At 54.7% G+C, this 18,135-nt stretch overlaps 6 protein-coding genes across 6 annotated transcripts; 3 read left to right on the forward strand and 3 right to left on the reverse strand.

Moving 5' to 3' along the window:
• Positions 1-337: 337 nt before the first annotated feature.
• C8A04DRAFT_32679 (chromate transporter-domain-containing protein) lies at positions 338-1,838 on the forward strand (the record flags this gene model as incomplete). The annotated part of the gene is made up of 2 exons (XM_062782177.1): positions 338-448; positions 507-1,838. 2 exons carry the CDS (start codon positions 338-340, stop codon positions 1,836-1,838), a joined length of 1,443 nt encoding a protein of 480 aa, XP_062633155.1.
• Positions 1,839-2,853: 1,015 nt separating this feature from the next.
• C8A04DRAFT_32680 (uncharacterized protein) lies at positions 2,854-4,993 on the forward strand (the record flags this gene model as incomplete). Its single annotated transcript, XM_062782178.1, has 2 exons — positions 2,854-3,103; positions 3,228-4,993. The coding sequence occupies 2 exons, from the start codon at positions 2,854-2,856 to the stop codon at positions 4,991-4,993; spliced, it is 2,016 nt and encodes a 671-aa protein (XP_062633156.1).
• A 187-nt stretch (positions 4,994-5,180) lies between these two features.
• On the reverse strand, positions 5,181-6,860 carry C8A04DRAFT_40424 (FAS1 domain-containing protein; the record flags this gene model as incomplete). Its single annotated transcript, XM_062784939.1, has 4 exons — positions 5,181-5,221; positions 5,525-5,730; positions 5,910-6,340; positions 6,414-6,860. The coding sequence occupies 4 exons, from the start codon at positions 6,858-6,860 to the stop codon at positions 5,181-5,183; spliced, it is 1,125 nt and encodes a 374-aa protein (XP_062633157.1).
• A 982-nt stretch (positions 6,861-7,842) lies between these two features.
• Positions 7,843-9,801, forward strand: C8A04DRAFT_32682 (uncharacterized protein; the record flags this gene model as incomplete). Its single annotated transcript, XM_062782179.1, has 1 exon — positions 7,843-9,801. The coding sequence occupies one exon, from the start codon at positions 7,843-7,845 to the stop codon at positions 9,799-9,801; it is 1,959 nt and encodes a 652-aa protein (XP_062633158.1).
• Positions 9,802-10,506: 705 nt separating this feature from the next.
• Positions 10,507-12,535, reverse strand: C8A04DRAFT_40425 (beta-lactamase/transpeptidase-like protein; the record flags this gene model as incomplete). Its single annotated transcript, XM_062784940.1, has 4 exons — positions 10,507-11,216; positions 11,284-11,462; positions 11,521-11,908; positions 12,019-12,535. 4 exons carry the CDS (start codon positions 12,533-12,535, stop codon positions 10,507-10,509), a joined length of 1,794 nt encoding a protein of 597 aa, XP_062633159.1.
• Positions 12,536-13,783: 1,248 nt separating this feature from the next.
• On the reverse strand, positions 13,784-17,065 carry C8A04DRAFT_32684 (Endonuclease/exonuclease/phosphatase; the record flags this gene model as incomplete). Its single annotated transcript, XM_062782180.1, has 1 exon — positions 13,784-17,065. One exon carries the CDS (start codon positions 17,063-17,065, stop codon positions 13,784-13,786), a length of 3,282 nt encoding a protein of 1,093 aa, XP_062633160.1.
• Positions 17,066-18,135: the final 1,070 nt, after the last annotated feature.

The following is an 18,135-nucleotide window of genomic DNA, read 5'->3' on the forward strand; positions in this document are numbered from 1 at the left end:
GGTGGAATCCCAGGTGTGGAGCAACAAAGGCCCTAGCCAATCAGGAGGCTGTTACTGACGGACAAAGCGGAGAAAGAGAGATTTCCACAACAGCTTGGCGAACCGAGAGCCAGCTGGGCGTACTGCTGCGTGCAATTAATTGCCTTTCCAAAACGGCTTTCGGTCTCGGCGTCCTGGCATCGCTGAAACGGGCTAAGTGGGATGGCATCATGGAGGCTGGCGGTGAATTAAATTAAAGTTTTGTATCCGTGAGATCTGCTTTCTCCCACTTTCAACTCAGCCTCCCCGCTCAGATCCAGCTTTCAAGTACCCGAGTCAACTCAGTGCTAAATTAGGTATGCTACCTCCGAGCATCCAAACCGTGGGCCGGCGAGCATGGAAGGTCCTCCGAGGGAATTGGCATCTCGGGGTCACAGCCTTTGGGGGTCCGCCTGTCCATTTCCGGATTGTAAGTCACAAATTTACAACATCAAATGGTTCATAACCCTAACGAGTGACCTGCCCAGTTTCACGAACGGTTTGTCCAGAAACGAGAATGGGTCGATGAGCAGATCTTCCAAGAGCTTTTCAGCCTCTCGCAGCTCCTCTCCGGACCGGCAAGCACCAAGATGCTGTATTGCATCAACCTGATCTACGGCGGCTTCACCACCGCGCTGCTCAGCTTTCTAATATGGAGTCTCCCCGGGGCCTTTGGCATGTTTGGCCTCGCCCTCGGGGTGGCGAACATCGGTGACAAGCTCCCGGGACCTGTGTACGCACTACTCTCCGGACTCAACGCCGCGACCGTGGGGGTGATTGCCCTCGCAGCCGTGGAGCTCTCCCAGCGGGCCGTCACGGACAAGTTGACGCGGTTCATCGTCTTCTTCACCGGTTCAGCGGGCATGTTGTACAACGCTCTGTGGTATTTCCCTGTCTTAATGGTCGGTTCGGGAATCGCCACGTTACTCTACGACTTTCGCTGGTTCCATATCCTCGCCCACAGTATAGCCTGCGCCGCTAAATCCCTACGCTCCCGACGACAACAACCTGAACAACCCGAACAGTCCCAACCCGCATCCGAAACCCCACGAGCCGAATCCACAACCAACCTCGACGACACCCGCGAAGAAGAACCCTCCCCCCGTATCATCCCACCATCGCACCACCTCCCTGTACCCGCCTCCCTCACCTGGAAAACAGGTGCCCTAATAATCACTCTCTTCTTCGTGACCTTCATAGTCTGCATCACCCTCCGCGGCGTCCTCCCCGACCCCCTCCCCTTACTCTTCCATCTCTTCGCCAACATGTACCTCGCCGGCACCATCCTCTTCGGCGGCGGTCCCGTTGTTATCCCTCTGCTCCGCGAATACGTTGTAGCCGAAGGCTGGGTATCGCCACGTGATTTCATCATCGGGTTGGCCGTCATTCAGGCGTTTCCCGGGCCGAACTTCAACTTTGCTGTGTTCTTGGGGACTTTGACAGCGTTGGGGGGCGGGTACTCGGGTTTATTGGGTGCGTTGACGGCGTGGGTGGGTATTTTTGCACCCGGGTTGGTGTTGGTGCATGGGACGATGGGGGTTTGGAGCGCGATCCGGGCGCGGAGGGCGGTGAGGAGTGCGTTGCGTGGAGTGAATGCTGGTGCGGTTGGGCTGATGTACACAGCAGTGTATCGGATTTTTGTGGTTGGGTATGTGGATGAGGGCTTTCAGTCGGGTCGAAGCTTGGGGGATGATCCGTGGTGGGTGGTGATTACGGCTACGAGTTATGTGGGGGGGCGGTACTTTAAGGTGAACGCGCCTTTGGCGATTGCTTTGGGCGCAGCGATGGGTTTGGTGAGGTATGCTGTGGTTTCTGCTTGAGATATCCGGCTGGGATGGGCGTGGCGGTATTGAGACTCTAGCAGGGGTTGCTATCGATCAGCAGGTTTATGGGGTCAGTGTTCGTGAACTTCGGGCTGGTAATAATATCACAGTCTCTTTCAATTTGAATATAGCGGAACTTCAAATAATAACTCAAACAATTAACCAGTGAACACCAAACTCGTTGTGTATCGGAGGCCGGTAACCCGATAACACCTGTCATGAGCAAATGGGTTTGTGAACCCCCCAGCCGACTAACAGTTAGCCCGAAGCTTTCTGTGAGCAGGTGATGAATTAAGGCAGCTATTGTTCTGGAGGCAGAATAATGCCCATGCCTACCCTCCGCAATAGGAGGGCAGGCACCCCTTTCCAGCTTGTCTGATCTCCCACTTCATAATCTACAAAACGCCGAGCAGTGTGTTTTCCGCCAAGTTTTACTTTTCCTTCCGGAACCCTCACAATCTTCCACACCCCGGCGGCCAGCTACCAACTCAACATTACTTCTAACATTCGTCCATCAGAAAGAAATCCGGCGATTAACATTTCCATTCTCAGATTCTTTCATGAAAAGGAAACGCGGCGATCGATATTATTCTTTTATTTCATCGATAACAAGAAAGTCAGTACTTGACATTTCCATTCTCAAACTCGTTGATTCAATGGAAATTCGGCGATTGATATTCTCTTTTGTTTTTACACAAACGAGAAAGTCGGCAATTAACATTTCCGTTCTCATATTCTTTAATTAAAAGTAAAATCGGCAATTGGTATTGTTAGTTGTTCCATCAGAAGGAAATCCGGCGATCAACATTTCCATTCTTAAATTCTTTTCCGTCAAAGGAAACTCGGCGGTTGGTATTGCTCTTTTGTTTTTCCATTAACAAGAAGGTTGGCGGTTAACATTTCCGTTTCTCACAGTTTTTCTTTTCCGAGAAACCGGGCGATTGGCATCTTTCAAGAACAAGCGAACAAAAAAAAAAGAAATCACACCAACACCGAGCCGCACACAGCAAAAATGGCCGACCACAGTGCTAGTCACCCTACCCTCTCAATTCCAGTGAACAGTAGGCTGTTCACAGACTCTGGTAGAATACGAGTGTGTCTTGGCCCAGAGGTGGTGGCCGAGTATTGGGGAGACAAGCCGGGTGACAAGCAGTTTCACGACCATTGGACACGTGCGGTGGCCCATATGCGGGAGGTGTCGGAGACGTTGAACGTGCGGCTATCAAACATGCGGGCGATGCCGGCGTCGGCATCCTCTGATGGTGTGTTTTTCCTTGGTTTCTTTTTCTCACTTTGCGCTCCTTCACGCCCGGTCTTCCGGCCGGGTACTCGTCACAGGCGTTTGGAATAATTAACCTATTAATTAACTACTGACCTTTAATTTAGCCACCCCGATCATCATCCATACAGACGACAAGAACGACCAGCGTCAGGTGTCGGTGAAAAGCTGGAAACAAAGACAATCGACCGATATGTTCAACCCGTGGCTGGACGTCGTCAGTCTGGCACGCAGAGTAACGCAGGTTCCTTCGGGTCCTTTATTTCCAATCGAGAAACTACCGGTTGAGCTTCTCCAATACCTTGCCCGATTCCTGCCGGGGGAAGCCGCAGCCGCGTTAGCCTTGGCCAACAAGAGCATGTTGGTGAAGTTAGGCCGCCAGTACTTCAAGGACATGGACAAGGACCGCCGCTGGGAGTTTCTGCTGCTCCTGGAGAGGGACTGTGACTTCTTTGTGGCCTGTCGGGTGTGCGAGACCTTGCACAGCCCGTTCATTTCGAGCTCCCGCCGGAGTTACCCCCTGAAGGGCAAATGCACCGCGACAGAAGACTTTGTTGTGCCGCACGGCATCACGCCGGCGTACTGTCGGCTACTCGCTCGCCGCTTTCTCAACGGGGAATCGTACACCGACGTGCTCGGCCAGGGCACGCACACCAAGAGTTTGTCGTTACCGGACTTAAAGATCTTTCACAAGACTATGCCCAAGGTCGTCGACGGACGACTCCTTGTCAAGGAGGAGACCTTTATTGCCACGCTTTTCCGGGCAGATAAGAGCTCTACCGGCCAAAGCAGTGCCGAGAACACCGTCGATAACACCATGGAGAACACCGCCGAGAACCCCATAGAAAGCCCGTTCGGCACCCTTTCCTCACGTGCCGCCTACGTCTTCAACGACCTCACCCGACCCTTCCACGGCGCATTCCTCTGTCCCCACCTAGAGTGGTGCCACCTCGGCGTCGAGCTAATCCGGGGCACGGTCAACGATTCCACAAAGACCAAAGACATGATCAACCCTTTCATCGCCGACCACCGTTACGCCGCAGCTCACCTCGATTACGATAATGAAAGCATCCGCAGTGGTGATCCCCGGTGCCGAGCACGCCTCCATTGCCCGGCCACAGGGCCCAGCAATCAAGCACATATCCCGGCGTGTTATAGCGCGACGGATCCTGTGCCGGTCGAGATCTTGGAGACGGTTCCCGATCCGGCTATTACCTGTGCGCTGCTGCATGCGCAGCCGTGTGCCCGAACGGAATGCCTGGAAATGGCAACGCCAAGGCGTATTTTTAACCTCGTCCGCTCGTGTGCACTGTGCACGACTGATGTGTGCGTTGGCGTGCAGGATGACATGGGCGATGTTGAAGAACAAGCAGAAGACGAAGAAAACGGACAAGTGGAAAGCGATGGGAAGGAAGAAGTGAAAGAAACCGGTAAAGAAACAGACAAAGATATAAACAAAGCAAAAGGAAAACAAAAAGCCACAAACATCGCTACCAACCAAAAGGGATTCGGCCGCATCATCACCCTAACAACCTGGAAAGACCTAGGCGGCGTGTACGAGAACCAGTGGGCGTCCTGGGACTCGCACTACGCACATGTTTTGCTTCTGGGGTTAGCCTTTCAGAATGCCGACAAGGTGTATCGAGAGATGATCGGTCGGGATAGGGACGGTGTCGCACGGGTGTATGGGGCGTTTGAGGGAGTTGAAGTTGACCGTGAAGGAGAAGCCGACCAGCTGGATTTCGCGTTTCCGAGCTTTTATCAGGCCATGGTCACGCCGCAGATTCGGCGTCGGTGGACTGAGGGCGCGCGGAGGGATGGGGAGGATTCGTGGGTTTTTGCGGTGCCGTTCTTTTCGGGGCGGTATCTTTAGGTCTTAAGACAGGACATGGAGTTCACGGCTTGGTGAGGTGAACTTGGTAATTATGAGACGAGGAGGACTGGGGGCCTGAGGAATACACCAGCCTGAGGCTAGCTTGCAAGGGATGCGAATGAAACTTACTCACTAGATTCTGCTCACACTGCTCGTGCGTTGACTCTCAATAATTACCCTCTGACTCTCAACATCTAATAAGGTAATTACCATACATATGTGGTCGACCTACATCAGAATTAGGGTCACTTACACCCAAACCACACATCATATTTAACGACGACTTACTCAACAGGTATCACCAAAAGAGAACTTGCCACCCAAGTACAATGCATCTTATAGTTAATCATAGAAGTCCAAATCCTGATTATTCCTATCATCTTCACCACTTCACCACTTTACCATCTTCACCTCACCATCCCAAAACAACAACCCCCCCAACCAACCCCCCAACAACAGCAGCCACCATCCCGACCCCCATCTCCCAACCATCACCAAATGCCCACCCCATCATCTCCTTCCTCGCCGCACCAGCAGTAACAACCGGCGGCGGCGGTGTAGCCCCACTGCTAGCCGTGGGCGTGGGCCCCGTCGGGATCAGCGTGGTAGTCGTGCTGAGGATGATGGACGAGGTGAAGGGGACCCCGCCGGCGGCTGTGTTGGCGCCGCTGAAGGCAGGGGCTTGGGTTGCGGCTGAGGGGTCGGGGGTTGCGGTTGGGTTTGCTGGGTTGAGGACTCTGTTGGGATTTGTTAGTTGATGTTTATTGTGTGGATTGTGGGAGGACACTCTGGGGAAGGTTGGAATGGGGTTTCGAGGTGGAATTATGGAAGAGGAGGGAGGGATATTAAGGGGGTTGATGTATGAGAAAAGGGGGTTTGAAGAAAGGAGGAGAGAGAAAAGGAAAAGAAAACCCACCCATCAATAAAATGCACTACCCCATTGCCCACCAACACATCCGTCACCACCACCCTCGCACTGTTCACAAACAACGCCCCCTGCACCACCCTAAAATTCAGCGCCGCCCCTTCCGCCGTCACCACCGTCCCGCCTCCCTTAATCAACTGGCTATACAGCACCTGGCCCCGCACCACATGGTAATTCAGCACCGTCGTCAGCTGCTCCAGCGTCATGCCGTTGAGGATACTACCGATGGCGTCAAAGGCCGCGTTGGTGGGGACAAACAGCGTGATGTCGGGGGCGTTGTTGACGGCTGCTTCGATGCCGGCGCGTTGGAGGGCGCCGACGCATGCGGTTAGGCCTGTGGTGATGAGCGTGTCGGTGATGCGGGCGGGGATGGTGAGGGCTGTGTCGATGATGTGGAGCGTCCCGCCGACGTAGTTGAAGTCCTGGTCGTCGTGTTAGTGTCTGGTATGAATACCTAATCATATTATGGGTATGAGCAATGGACATAAGACATACATAGGCCTGCACGTTGGACTGAACGTTATTCCCACTGAAAAAGGTAATACCCCCGTTCTGCGAGCGTGACTGCACCACTTGGCCGCCAGACACATTCGAGTACGCCTGCATGTTCAAAAACGTCGGCGCCGACGCAACAGGGTTATTCAAAAAGTCCGACGCAAAAAACACCCCGTCGAGAACATGATAACTCAGAAAGGCCGTCAGTAAATTCGAGTCCAGGGCCAGCTGCGTCGGCAGAGTGGTGCTGTACAGCGCAGCGAGGGCATTGTTGCTCGGGGCCAGTATGGTAATGCCCTGGGCGCTGTTGAGGATGTCGAAGATGAGGGCCTCAGAGGCGAGCCAGCCGTTGAGCGTGGAGAGTGTGGCGCTCTGGGCGGTGAGGACATCTTGCAGGGACTGGGCCACGGTTGTCCCGGCAAGGAGGAGCAGGTGTGATGGATGCATGGCGTAGGGGTGGAATAAGAAAAACGATAAAGTAAAATAAAATAAGATTAGATGTGTGTGGCTCAGGGAAAATCAGGGAGGGCGGGATGCGCCGTGGGACGCGCAAAGATGCAGAACCCTTCAAGGAGGAGCTGCGGACGGGCCGGGCGGCAGGTTGTGTTTAAACGTTATCTTGCATACATGACGGACCGTGGAGATTTCGATGTGACGAGGGCCTTTGCGAGTCTGAGTTTGGCGTGGGCCATGACCCCTTAGGACAGGTCTGACCAGATATGAGGGGTAGATATGACGAGACTGCGTTCGATTATCACTCCGATATGACAAAACGCGCTTGACACACGGCCATCGTAACGTTCATACGCCGTTGGTGCGCTCGCAGATAGTCTGTGCTGCCATCATGTGGGTGTGGCTTGAGTCTGAAATCCGGCGCGTGATGCTCGATTGTGGTGGAGTTAGTTGCCTATGGGTGTGAGTGGTTTGATAGAGTGAGATATCAACGGCATTTCAACTCCAAGTTCGTTATCGTGGGAGGGGTAAAGGAGGGTCTTAGCTGGTCATAGTGGGCGGCGACGATGACTATGTAGAAATCAGGCCGTTTTGAAGGAGGTAAAGCGTATTGTTACGAGTTTCATTCCCAGGCGAAATGCTGTCCGAGTATCTCGAGCGCTGCATACGCATAGAGGTCGCCGTCGTGCGTTCCCGTAGACGGGCCGCCTGCGGGTGTAGACACAGACGTCCACGTATGCCTTATCTCGCCGACTACGTAAGTGATGCAGGGCGGGACAGCCATACGGTAGCCGCAGAGACGAGTCACAAATTGTTCATATACTGCTGCACTTTCCCCCCTCTTCCCATCCCTTCCCCCTCTTCCTTCCCCTCATCGTGTTCTTTCCCCTGAAAGGCCAACCGCCTATTCCGGAACACTTTCACAACGCAAATTCATTCGTTTCATTAAATACACCAACAACATACTTAATACACCATGCCGGGACCCTACTGGAACCCCCTCGAGCAGCTGGAGCTCGCCGACTCCCCCACGCCGGCAACGCTGCAGTGCGCCCGCATCATGCCACCACACTTGAATGCCTACTGCTGGGCTGTGATCCCCGAGTCGGCGGCCGCTGAGGCCCTGGACCTGGTCTGCGAACTCGCTGACACCCCGCCAACTATGGTCCGGCAGCAGCAACTGGCCGATCTCGCGAAGCTGTGCCTGTGTGAGGAGCGACATGCCGGCCATGTCGATGCTACGGTCAAGGCTTGGATGAGGATTGTAGATGAGGTGGCACTCAAGTTTCGGGAGGAGCGGCATGAGGAGGAGTGGCATGAGGTGGAGGGCCATGACGTGAAGCGCAGTGACAGCCGCAGTCAGGATGAGAGAAAGGGGAAAATCCAGCATAAGAACGAGGACGAGAAAGGCGAGCATAAGATTGAGGACGAGAGCAACGGCATCGTCAGTAGTGAGACCGCGACCGAAGCTCGAAGTAACAGTAAGAGTGAAATTGACGGTGAGACCAAGAAGCAAAGCAACAGTGAGGAGGAAGACGAGAAGGAGGGTCAGCAGGGCCAACCCGACAGCGCAACCGAGGCCAAGACTCTAGACCCCAGCTTTTACGTCTTCGTTGAACGACGACGCTGGGAGATGCTGGAGCACGGATACACCGTAGCCCACCAGCTGCTCGGCTTCTCCGAGTCAAGCCCGGAAGAGACCGTCAATGAAGACAGCCCCAGGAGAAGCCCCGATGACAGCCTTGACAGCAGCAGCGACAGTTTCTGCCACCAGAACAACGGTTGTAACTATGACATCTGCTACGACAGCCTCCCGAAGCTCATACTTCGGTTAATTTTAACCGCTTCAGACAACGAGACCCTGCTAAGACGAACGATAGACACCGTCGAAAGGGAGCTCGAGCGGGCGGAGCGCAGGGTCGAAAGCCTCGAGACCTCACTCGAGGAATCCAACCAACGCGTGGAAGCGCTCCAGGTCGCCCAGACGACCCCGAGAGAACAGTCCCACTTTGCCAAAGTACAGCAGTCGCTGCACGAGGCACACGAGGAGCAAGCCGCTTTGCGCAGCCGTGTGGAGGTCGCAGAGCACAGCATGAGGGCCACCCACATGGGACTGACCAAGGCGCAGGCGGAAGTCGACCGCCTGATGAAGGAGGACGCGAAGACGCGGGAGCAGTTGCATGAGGCAAACGACCGGGCCAGGGAGGTCTTGGCCTTGATGGACGCCGAGCGGGACCGTACGAAGGAGTTGGAGAAGATCCGTTGCGACTTGGGCCAACGAATCGTGGCCTTGGAAGCCGAGCAAGCCGATGCCGAGGCCGGGCAGGAGAATCAAACCGGTGAATCCTCTCAGAAATCGGAATCCCCCAGCCTGGAGCATCAACTCGCAGACGTCACAACCACCTCAGAGCGCGCCATCCACGCCATCGAGCGACGCAACCAGACCCTGCAGAAAATCCGCACCGAGCTGCAAGACCGCCTCGCAGCCGTACGTGCTGTAGGCGAGCGCCACGAACGCGAGCTGGCCGAGAAAGCCGCCAATCTTGAGGGGGTCCACCGACGGGACGAGAACCGCATCGAGCGGCTGCGCCAGTGTGTCGCGCGGTACCAGACCAAGTACCAGAGCAGCGTGGCACAGGAGCAGCAGACTCAAAGTGTGCTGCGAAGCGCCCAGCAGGCAGCCAATCCGCTGCGATCTTGCAATGAGCACCTGCGCAAAGAGATTGCGAGACTCAAGGGAGAGATCGAGGCGCTTGAGGATGAGCAGGCGAGCAAGCCGCGGGGCTGGAGGGGTCGGCTGAAGGCCTGGGTTGGAAGGAAGTCGGAGGCGGTTGGGAGTGCTTCTTCGACTAGCAGTGCTAAGTCTGAGGCTGTCCCGGAGATGGATGGACAGCCTCCGGCGTTCAGTGCCCGGCCTTTTCCGAGTCTGTTTTGAGTCACTGTTTTGAGTCAGGTCTAAGAGTCTGTCTGAGTTAGTCTTGGTCTAACCAATGCTTTCTTACTTTGGTTCCGCTTGGAGGATGTACAGCTTGAAAACGCTGTCGGTTGCACGCTTTTTATCACCATGCGTCGAGTTACATGCCTTTCCTGATAGTTAATTACTTTGTTCTTGAGTTTGCCTCATTCCTTTAAACTGCTGTGGGAATTGCAGAAGGCCCAAGCCTCGTTGTAAAAGCCAGTCCTTACCTGAATATTTCATTGCATGTTGCAAACATATTCTTATTATTGCTTCATATTCTGCGGGTAATTGTAAAGGCCGGAAATCGTTGTCAAGCAGGAAGGTGCGAATTTCTGTGAATTATCATCACACTCCAAAATTGAATTTTTCTTTGATATTCAACACTCGACTTTGCCTTTTTTGGATGGTTGATTACTCTCATCATGTACTTATTGTATGTGATCTACTGTAGTACATTAGTGTTAGTTGGCATATCAACATGTTTAAAATGTGGCCATTTCACGACGGCCGATTGATATTCCATGGTTGGAGGGTTTGAACATGGACACATCAGCGAGGTACATGAGTTACGACTATAGGGTACCTACCTAAGGTGCCTAGGTAGGACTATAGTCAACATACAAACAAAATTGGCAGCCACAGCCGAGCACCGAGGAACACAACTAGGTAGGTACCACCTAGCTAATCCACCTTCACCAACCTCACCCGCAATCCCTCATTCACCACCGCCTGCACAACCCCATCAGCCCCAACCTCAAACACAAACAAATCCAACGGCATCCTCCCATACACCACTCCCGTAACACCCACCCACGTTCCACAATCATTCACAAACGCCCCCCCACCGTCCGCCACACCATCCCCGCCCATATCCTCAAACACAGCCTTAAACGCAACCTTCTTTCCCCCGCTAGTCCCATCATCCCCCTCTATGGGTTGTTCTAGTCCCGTCGGATACAACCGCACCGACGGTTTTAACTGCGGGAACCCAGCGGCCGAGACATTCGCCGCCAGCGCCACGGCTAGCAGGCCCATGTCGGTGCTGTTCGACAGCCATGAGGTTACGTGCAGGCCCGGCGCGTACGGATCGACAGAGACTGTTAGGGAGGAGTTCAACTTGGGTCCGGTGTTGCCGTCGTCGTCCGACAAACTAGCGTGCCGGTAGTGCCCCGCAAAGGTCACATTGGCTTGGGCGCGCGCGATGTTGTCGATGGTGGGGATGTAGGTGTCGGCGAGGGCCTCGGCGATGGCTGTGGCGATGGCGGAACCGCCGGGGCCGGCGGCCAGGATGGAGAAGCCGAGTTGCAGTTCGGGGATCAGGGCGAAGACGGCGCTGTAGGCGCCGATGCTGCCTATTTTGTTGAAGGTGTGGACTTCGTAGTAGGTTTGGTCTGGAAGGTTAAGGTTGATTAAGGGTATGGTTTGGGTGGGAGGGTGATCAAGGGGATAATTACGCACTCTTTTGTACACCCACGCGTCGGATTCCCCATGGCATGCCTACTGTCGCTTTTGGGTCAGAGCTATACGATGTTGGCTTGAGCCAACGTTTTGTGACTGCCGGTTTGACGAGGGTTGACCGTAGGATAGCCCGGCCGAGAGCCGCTAGATCGGTTGCGGACGTGTACATGTTTCCGGTGCTGTATTCATCGTCAGTGCTTATGACATGTAATGGTTGAAATACCTTCAGATACTCACGCCATTTCCACCCCAAGATCATAACCCCACGTCGTCTTCGGCTTGGTCCCCGGAATCACCCCGACTGAGTCGTCCTCAGGACTCTGATAGAACGTATGCTTCAGGCCCAGCGGCGTTAACACGTTCTCCTGCACCAAGTCCTTGAACGACTGGCCCGTGACTTTCTCGGCAATGAATGACAGCAGCACGAAGCCGACGTCGGAATACGTAGGTGTGGTGAACGGGGCGTACGAGGGCGGGAGCTGGGCAATACCGGCAAAGAGTTGCTCGCGGTCGCAAGTCGGCGACGTACCGCAGGGAGGATAGGAGGTGTTCTCCAGGGGTGGGAAGCCCATGCTGACGAGGCGGGTGATGTTGAGCTGCTGGCTGAGTTCCCCAAGCAGGGCGTCTAATTAGTCAGTACATAACAGCAACGTTGAAGTAGCGGTGATTCTGTTGTTTGTCATGGCGTGCACTCACAGTCCCGAATCAACCCCGACATCTGACTCGCCAACGCACCCACCGTAATAGCCTCCCAATCCGGCGTATAAATCACCCCCCGACCATTCCCTCCCTTGATCATCTCCTCCACCTCCGGCAAATACCCCCCAACGGGCTCATTCCAAATCCCATCCCCAACTGTGGCCAAAAACGTCAACACCGTAAAAATCTTGGTCACACTCCCAATCCGAAACACCGTATCCCCATCCACCACACTCACCCCGCCGCTCACATTCTGAAACTGGCCCAGATCCGGCGCCGTCCAGTACCGTGCCCACAACGGCTCGTCCTCGCCGTCGCTAGCCGTGAAGACCTGTGCTGCGTAAGAGAAGTGCCCGGATCCCGTGGAGGTATCATTATCGATGTTTTTGAAGAAGGCTTCGTCGAGAGTCGCTGCGACGGAGGCGATGGAGGGGGATTGGAGGAGGTTGGTGGGGAAGGGGAAGACAGGGCCAGAGAGGGGGCAGTTGAGTTTGGCTGCTGTGGTGAAGGTGGGGAGAGAGGTTATGGCCGTGATGCCAAGGGTGAGTTTCATGGCGCTGACGGTGATGACGAGGTCATCAAAGGATAATGAGAGACGGCTAAGTAGTTGCGCAAGAAAGCGAAGGGATGACGCGAGAGTGGAATGGAATATTGGGTAGCCGAATGTATTAATGAACGGGGTTTGCTTCATGCCATCTTCTCTGACCGGGAACTTCTCGCTTAGACAGAATTTTCTCTACCCTCATCCCGGAACCAACAACACACTTCATCTGGCTTCTCTTCCTCATCTAGGTCAACCCGGGAGATTACAACACGCACGATCTACCCCGGGACCACCACCGGCTACCACATCGGGTCATACACTCACTTCGAAGCCTTAAACAGGGACTACTTTCCCCTCGGAACCACCCGACCATTTGATTACCCTCGTCGAAACCCACACGCCCGGCATTCACCTTCGGAGCTTTGTCCACACCCAACCCAGCGGTCCGGACGTTCATCGCCCGCAGAACCCTTGGTCGCGTGCGTCTGTAACCTAGCAATATTCCGATTCTTATTCGAGTGCCTGTGTCTGCAATAGACAAGCCCAGACATGTCCACCCGGTTCGGCGAATATTAGCAAGCCAAAAATGACAGAAAGGAACAAGGTTTGAAATAAACCTCTAAATTGTCCGGACTAATTCCCGAGCAGATCGATACCCCTATCAGCCGAGACTACAACCCGAAGTGTTGGTTCACCTATAATTTCCCCAGAAAGTGATTATACCCTGTCCACTTATAACTAGGCTATGATGTTATGGACCACATTTGCACACGGTCCCACCAAACCTTTGGGTCAAACGCAACGGCGCGGCATGGTCGGCACTTTAGGCGGGAGAAAGAAAGGGGCAAGGATGTGCGATGCGGGAGGCGGAGAATAAATGAAAAAGGGGATGATCCGGCACGGCACATCACATATAGGTGATCGTCGGTCTGCGTTGACGGGTTGAATGTGTGGCGGAACCGAGGTCAATCGTGCACATGAATGGACGTCGTCTGATTCCTTATTATTGTGTTGGTGTTGAGAACATTTTCGCGCGCAGGGGTCGATTATAGACAACACCACCGGTTAAGATGAATGCAAGGGTGAAGAATAACTAGGTATTTAGTTTCTATCTAATAACCCAACGCAGTATGCATAATTCTGGCCATAAAAACAACCCTAATCAAGACGCCGACTCTCGTACACCCAGGAATCGACACAACCGTCTGTCTACTCAACCCAAACGCCATCCCTAAAACCCAAGTATCCACAACCCCATCAGCGCCCCGTCCGATCAGCCCCTCTCCGCCTCACAAATAACTCCAAAACCAACCTCCTCCGTCCCTCCGCAACCTTCCTCTCCCTCGTCCCCTGCACCTCCTCTAACCCGCGACAAACCACCGGCCCAAAAACCTCCGCCACCTTCCTCTCTCTCACTCTCCTCTTCTCCAACGACGTAAACGCATCCACCACGCTGACCCCACTGCCGACATCGCCGGCAGTGCCTGACGAGAGGATAGAAGAAGCAGTACCCCGTTTCACAAAACTCAACGACTTCCTGCCTACACCCCCCAGGACCCCGCCAATGCCTTTCACGCCCGTCGGTATCGTAGCCGACCCTGGTACAGCTCGCGCCGCGGCCTGGAGCGCATCCCATTCTGCGTTCGACATCGGGGCGAGATCAGTCACGACCCGCGCGAGCATGGCAGTGAGAAACACAAAGCAGATGTTGTGATGCGGCGAGGTGGACTGGACGATCTCGTGAATTGTGGATCGGTCCGAGTCGAGGGAGATACTGTTGCTGTGGTGGTTGTCCTCGTCGTCTAAGGCGGGTAGTGCAGCGTTTGGGTTGGTTAATGTTGGTAAAGACGGTGGGGTGGATGTCGCGGCTTGTTCGATGCGTTGCCAGAGGTGCGTCGAGATGATCCCGTCGGTCAGACCTCGGAGGAACAGCAGTAGTGTCTGCGCGAGTGCTTCCAGGCGAGCGAGGGAGGATGTTTCGGCGGGTAAAGCTGCAGACAGGTTCGGGGAGGTCGTTTCATCGCGGTCGAGTGCGTCAAGTAGATCGAGGACGTGTGATGCACGCGTGTCGACATCGGCGGCGTGGCACGTAGCCTCGTCAAACGGCCAACCCGGGTCGGACGGGATGACACAGTCGTCTAGAATCTGAGCGTCAGCGAGGGCGCGTTGTGTGGCGTTTTCGATGGCGCTGGTCAGAATAAAGAGCTCCTTGGGGGCCGGCCGGTGGGCGGGCAAGTCGTATGGGATAGGTCCGATTCGGCCGGTTTTGGTCGAGATGGACGTGGCGAAGGCGCGGATTCCCTTGCCTTCGGGGACGCGGATGAGCTCTTCGATCGAGCGCCCGATGCAGGAGGGTGCCCATGAGGCGTGCACGGGGATAAAGTGATCGCGGCCGTCTTGGATGCGGAGGACGAGCACCTCTTCCAGCGTGGACTGTCCTTCGTTGAGCATCTGAGCGTGTTTGACGTCGGACACCACACAATCGAGCACTGCGTTGAGTGTCTCGCCCGGCTCAAGAGTAACTTCGTTTCCTAGATCGACGGACTCCGTGTCGTCGTTGGCAGGCTCGGAGTGCAGGAACGAAGTGGTAAGCCATTGAGTTTGTGCCGAATGCTCTGGCTTATCATCGTCGGTTTGGATACTTTCAACGAATGACAACGTGGCAGGGACCCCGCTCGTATTCGCAAGTGTGAGTGTCGAAGTGTACTTCTTCAGGAATTGGACTTCCCCAAAGTCCACATGCAACGCGCCGTCCGGGCCATCTCCTTGAGCCGCCGTCCCGGGCTGGTGTTGATCCACAACGATTGCGATGCCTGGGCGACCCTCATTTTCCGCACGATCTAACTCTCGTGCTACCTCTGCGTGCACCGTGGCCTTGAGGTCTGGGACCACGGCATCATAGTCTAGCGTGAATATAGTTGTGACGGGCTTGTGGTCTGATGATGTGATTCGCTGGTGTGATGTGTAGAGATCTAGACGTAGTTTGTTGTGTGAGGTTGCTTCATTGGGCTCCGGCTCGTCCCCATTGTCCTCGCCTTCGTCGTATTCATCATACTCAAAACTGACGGCCTTCGGCTGCTCTTCTCCATCGTTTTCGGGGTCGTACGAGAACAACACATCATCATCCGTTTCATGGGCCATACCCCGCGCTTTCATTTCCTCATCTCTCTTGCGGGCGTCTGCTTCCTGTTGCGCTTTGCGCTGATACGCCTCTCGGTCCCTGCGTGTGCGATACAACACCCGATCGCACCAACTCGGGGCCCGCTGCTTCTCGCTCGAATCAAAGAGTGTAACCGTCCCAACATCATACTTGTATGTTGGAAGAAACGTAATGGGCCCTTCTTGCCATCCCTCGTGGAAGATCTGACCTTGTTTCCTGAGCCGGCCAAGTTGGTCGTGTGGTAAAAGGGAGTCAAGTGTAGCTTGGAGTGAGGCAGGATCCTGGTGCGGGTCCTCGAGGAACTCGTCCGGATCCGGGAGGTCAAGGGAATCGACATCGTCCTCTCCCTTGGAATTGGGTATTTCGTCCTCCGGTTGTTTTGGCGGCCGTCTCTTAGCATCTGGATCCGAAGTTTCATCGCTGCTATCCGACAACCGATGTACTACAACCGGCTCGCCTTCGAGAGAGCTCTCGCGTCGGAGCATCTTTTTCGACAAATCATACTCGCCCTGTGTGTGGAGCATCAAGAGCCGCCGAATGTCGTCCCCAGGAAGGTTCTCCAACCGAAAGTTCAAATCACCAAACCAGAATGCCACGTCTTCATCACCAATCTTACTCTTCTCATCTTCCGACACCCCCGAGACCACAATCGGTTCAAAGCTGGCCTGCGCTATGATCTGCTGCGCATGCGCTATCCGACGGCCCAGGTAATAGTCTTCGACGCCGCTAGCCAAGTGGCAATTCACAAACAACAGCTGTGTTGTCTCTCCCAGCACGACCCGAGTGCACACCGCGCCCTTGTTTCCTATCCCAAGCGCGCCGGTGCCAACGTAGGTCGAGTTGACGTTGCTGATCGTTGGGGCAATCTCGGGTGCGGCATACGCCAACAAGAGCATCCCGGCCAACTGTTGAGCCGACACAAACTCGTAGCCTGCTGGAAGCCCTGCCTCCAACGCTGTCTTCCACCTTGTCAATGTCGAATCGTCGGAGTAGATCCACCCCATGTACTGGCCCGGTGCCGTGAGGATGTTAACCTCTTGGAGGCCCAGTACATAGAGGCCAATCTTATCGCCATCCGTCAATTGTATAGGGTTTTCTGCGCCACCCGTTGCATCGTGACCATCATCGCCACTGCCCCACCCTCCCTTGGCCGGGTCCGCCGACGAACCCAGTGCAGGATCCAACCCTTCGCCATCGATAAACCATTGCGCAAGGTCTTTGTCCGTACCCGGACATGCTGCCACATTCCATGTACCGACTTTTATGCGGATGCGGTGCGGTCGAACGTATTCGGAGCGACGAGCGTGAACGGCCCTGGACAAGGAATATGGGTTGGTCGAGGTCGGGCTCTCGGGCTCCGGGGGATCGGGGGGTTCCATAGTGGCGTGGAAGAACGAGCGGACCGAGGGAACTCCAGTCAGTGATCGGGATAACGACGGCGCAATAGCAGAGTTCGATGCGTCCCGTTTAAGTTTTACGAACTCGGCAGGCTGCGTCTCGAGGTCGGGCGGTCATTGGCGGGGTCGTAACGGCGCAGGCAAACTTTATGCGTGAAAAGATAAGGGGGTCCGCGTTAAAAGAAGAGGAGAAGACACATGGCCACTGAGGCGGTAGTTAGCACAAAATTGTGCAATGGATAACGTGGCAGTGTGGGATTTAGTTAGTGTTGAGGGAAAGGAAGAGGATGCACGCAATTCCCCAACCTGGAAGTTCCTGAAACCACGACGGATAAAGTGGAATAATGAAAGCAGCAGCACAAAGACGACGCCGTCAGAGGCTCCAGAGTGGGTCCAGCCACCGCGGGGTCCTAAAATGGCACGTGGGAGGCTCGTCAGGACCCACCTAACTCCCGCTAGAGCGAAGCAGAAGCCAGGGGCACACACTAATTAACTAAATACCCACTGCCTGCAGCGGCCGCTTTCACGGCCTCCAAGAGTCCTTCGGCATACCTACCTGATGGCTACATCATGTCGGCCGCCTTCAAATTTTCATTCACAACTTTCTTTTCCAGAAATACTGTTTAAAGACCTGTTCAATCCCACTCTATTTTCCCGACAGACTTTTTAGAAGAGTGACCGGTCGACAAATTGTATAAGACGGTAAAGTATCTTCAAGGGCTCTGGGCCCACCGGTGCCGTCCATTTCGTCTCAAACACGCAATCCAAGCACTTCGCACACACAACATGGCCGGAACAGGCAAAGCACCAGCCAACGATGGTGAAAATGACAGTGTGCGGCCATCACGAGGAAGGCCGATAACGGCAGAAGAGATCCAGAATATGATGGAAGCAGCCAGGCGGCGGGTGCAAAATGATCCCAGTGAGCATCACAATCCTACATTGTTTTAGAAACCCACGTCCATCAAACCCACAATGCTAACCGTTCCAGCCCCTGCTGCGAATACGGGAGTCAGTCCCAACGTCGCGATGCGTGCCCTGTTAGAAATGGA

This window comes from Dichotomopilus funicola (assembly GCF_033296635.1).
Source record: "Dichotomopilus funicola strain CBS 141.50 unplaced genomic scaffold C8A04scaffold_96, whole genome shotgun sequence".
Classification (NCBI taxonomy): Eukaryota; Fungi; Ascomycota; class Sordariomycetes; order Sordariales; family Chaetomiaceae; genus Dichotomopilus; species Dichotomopilus funicola.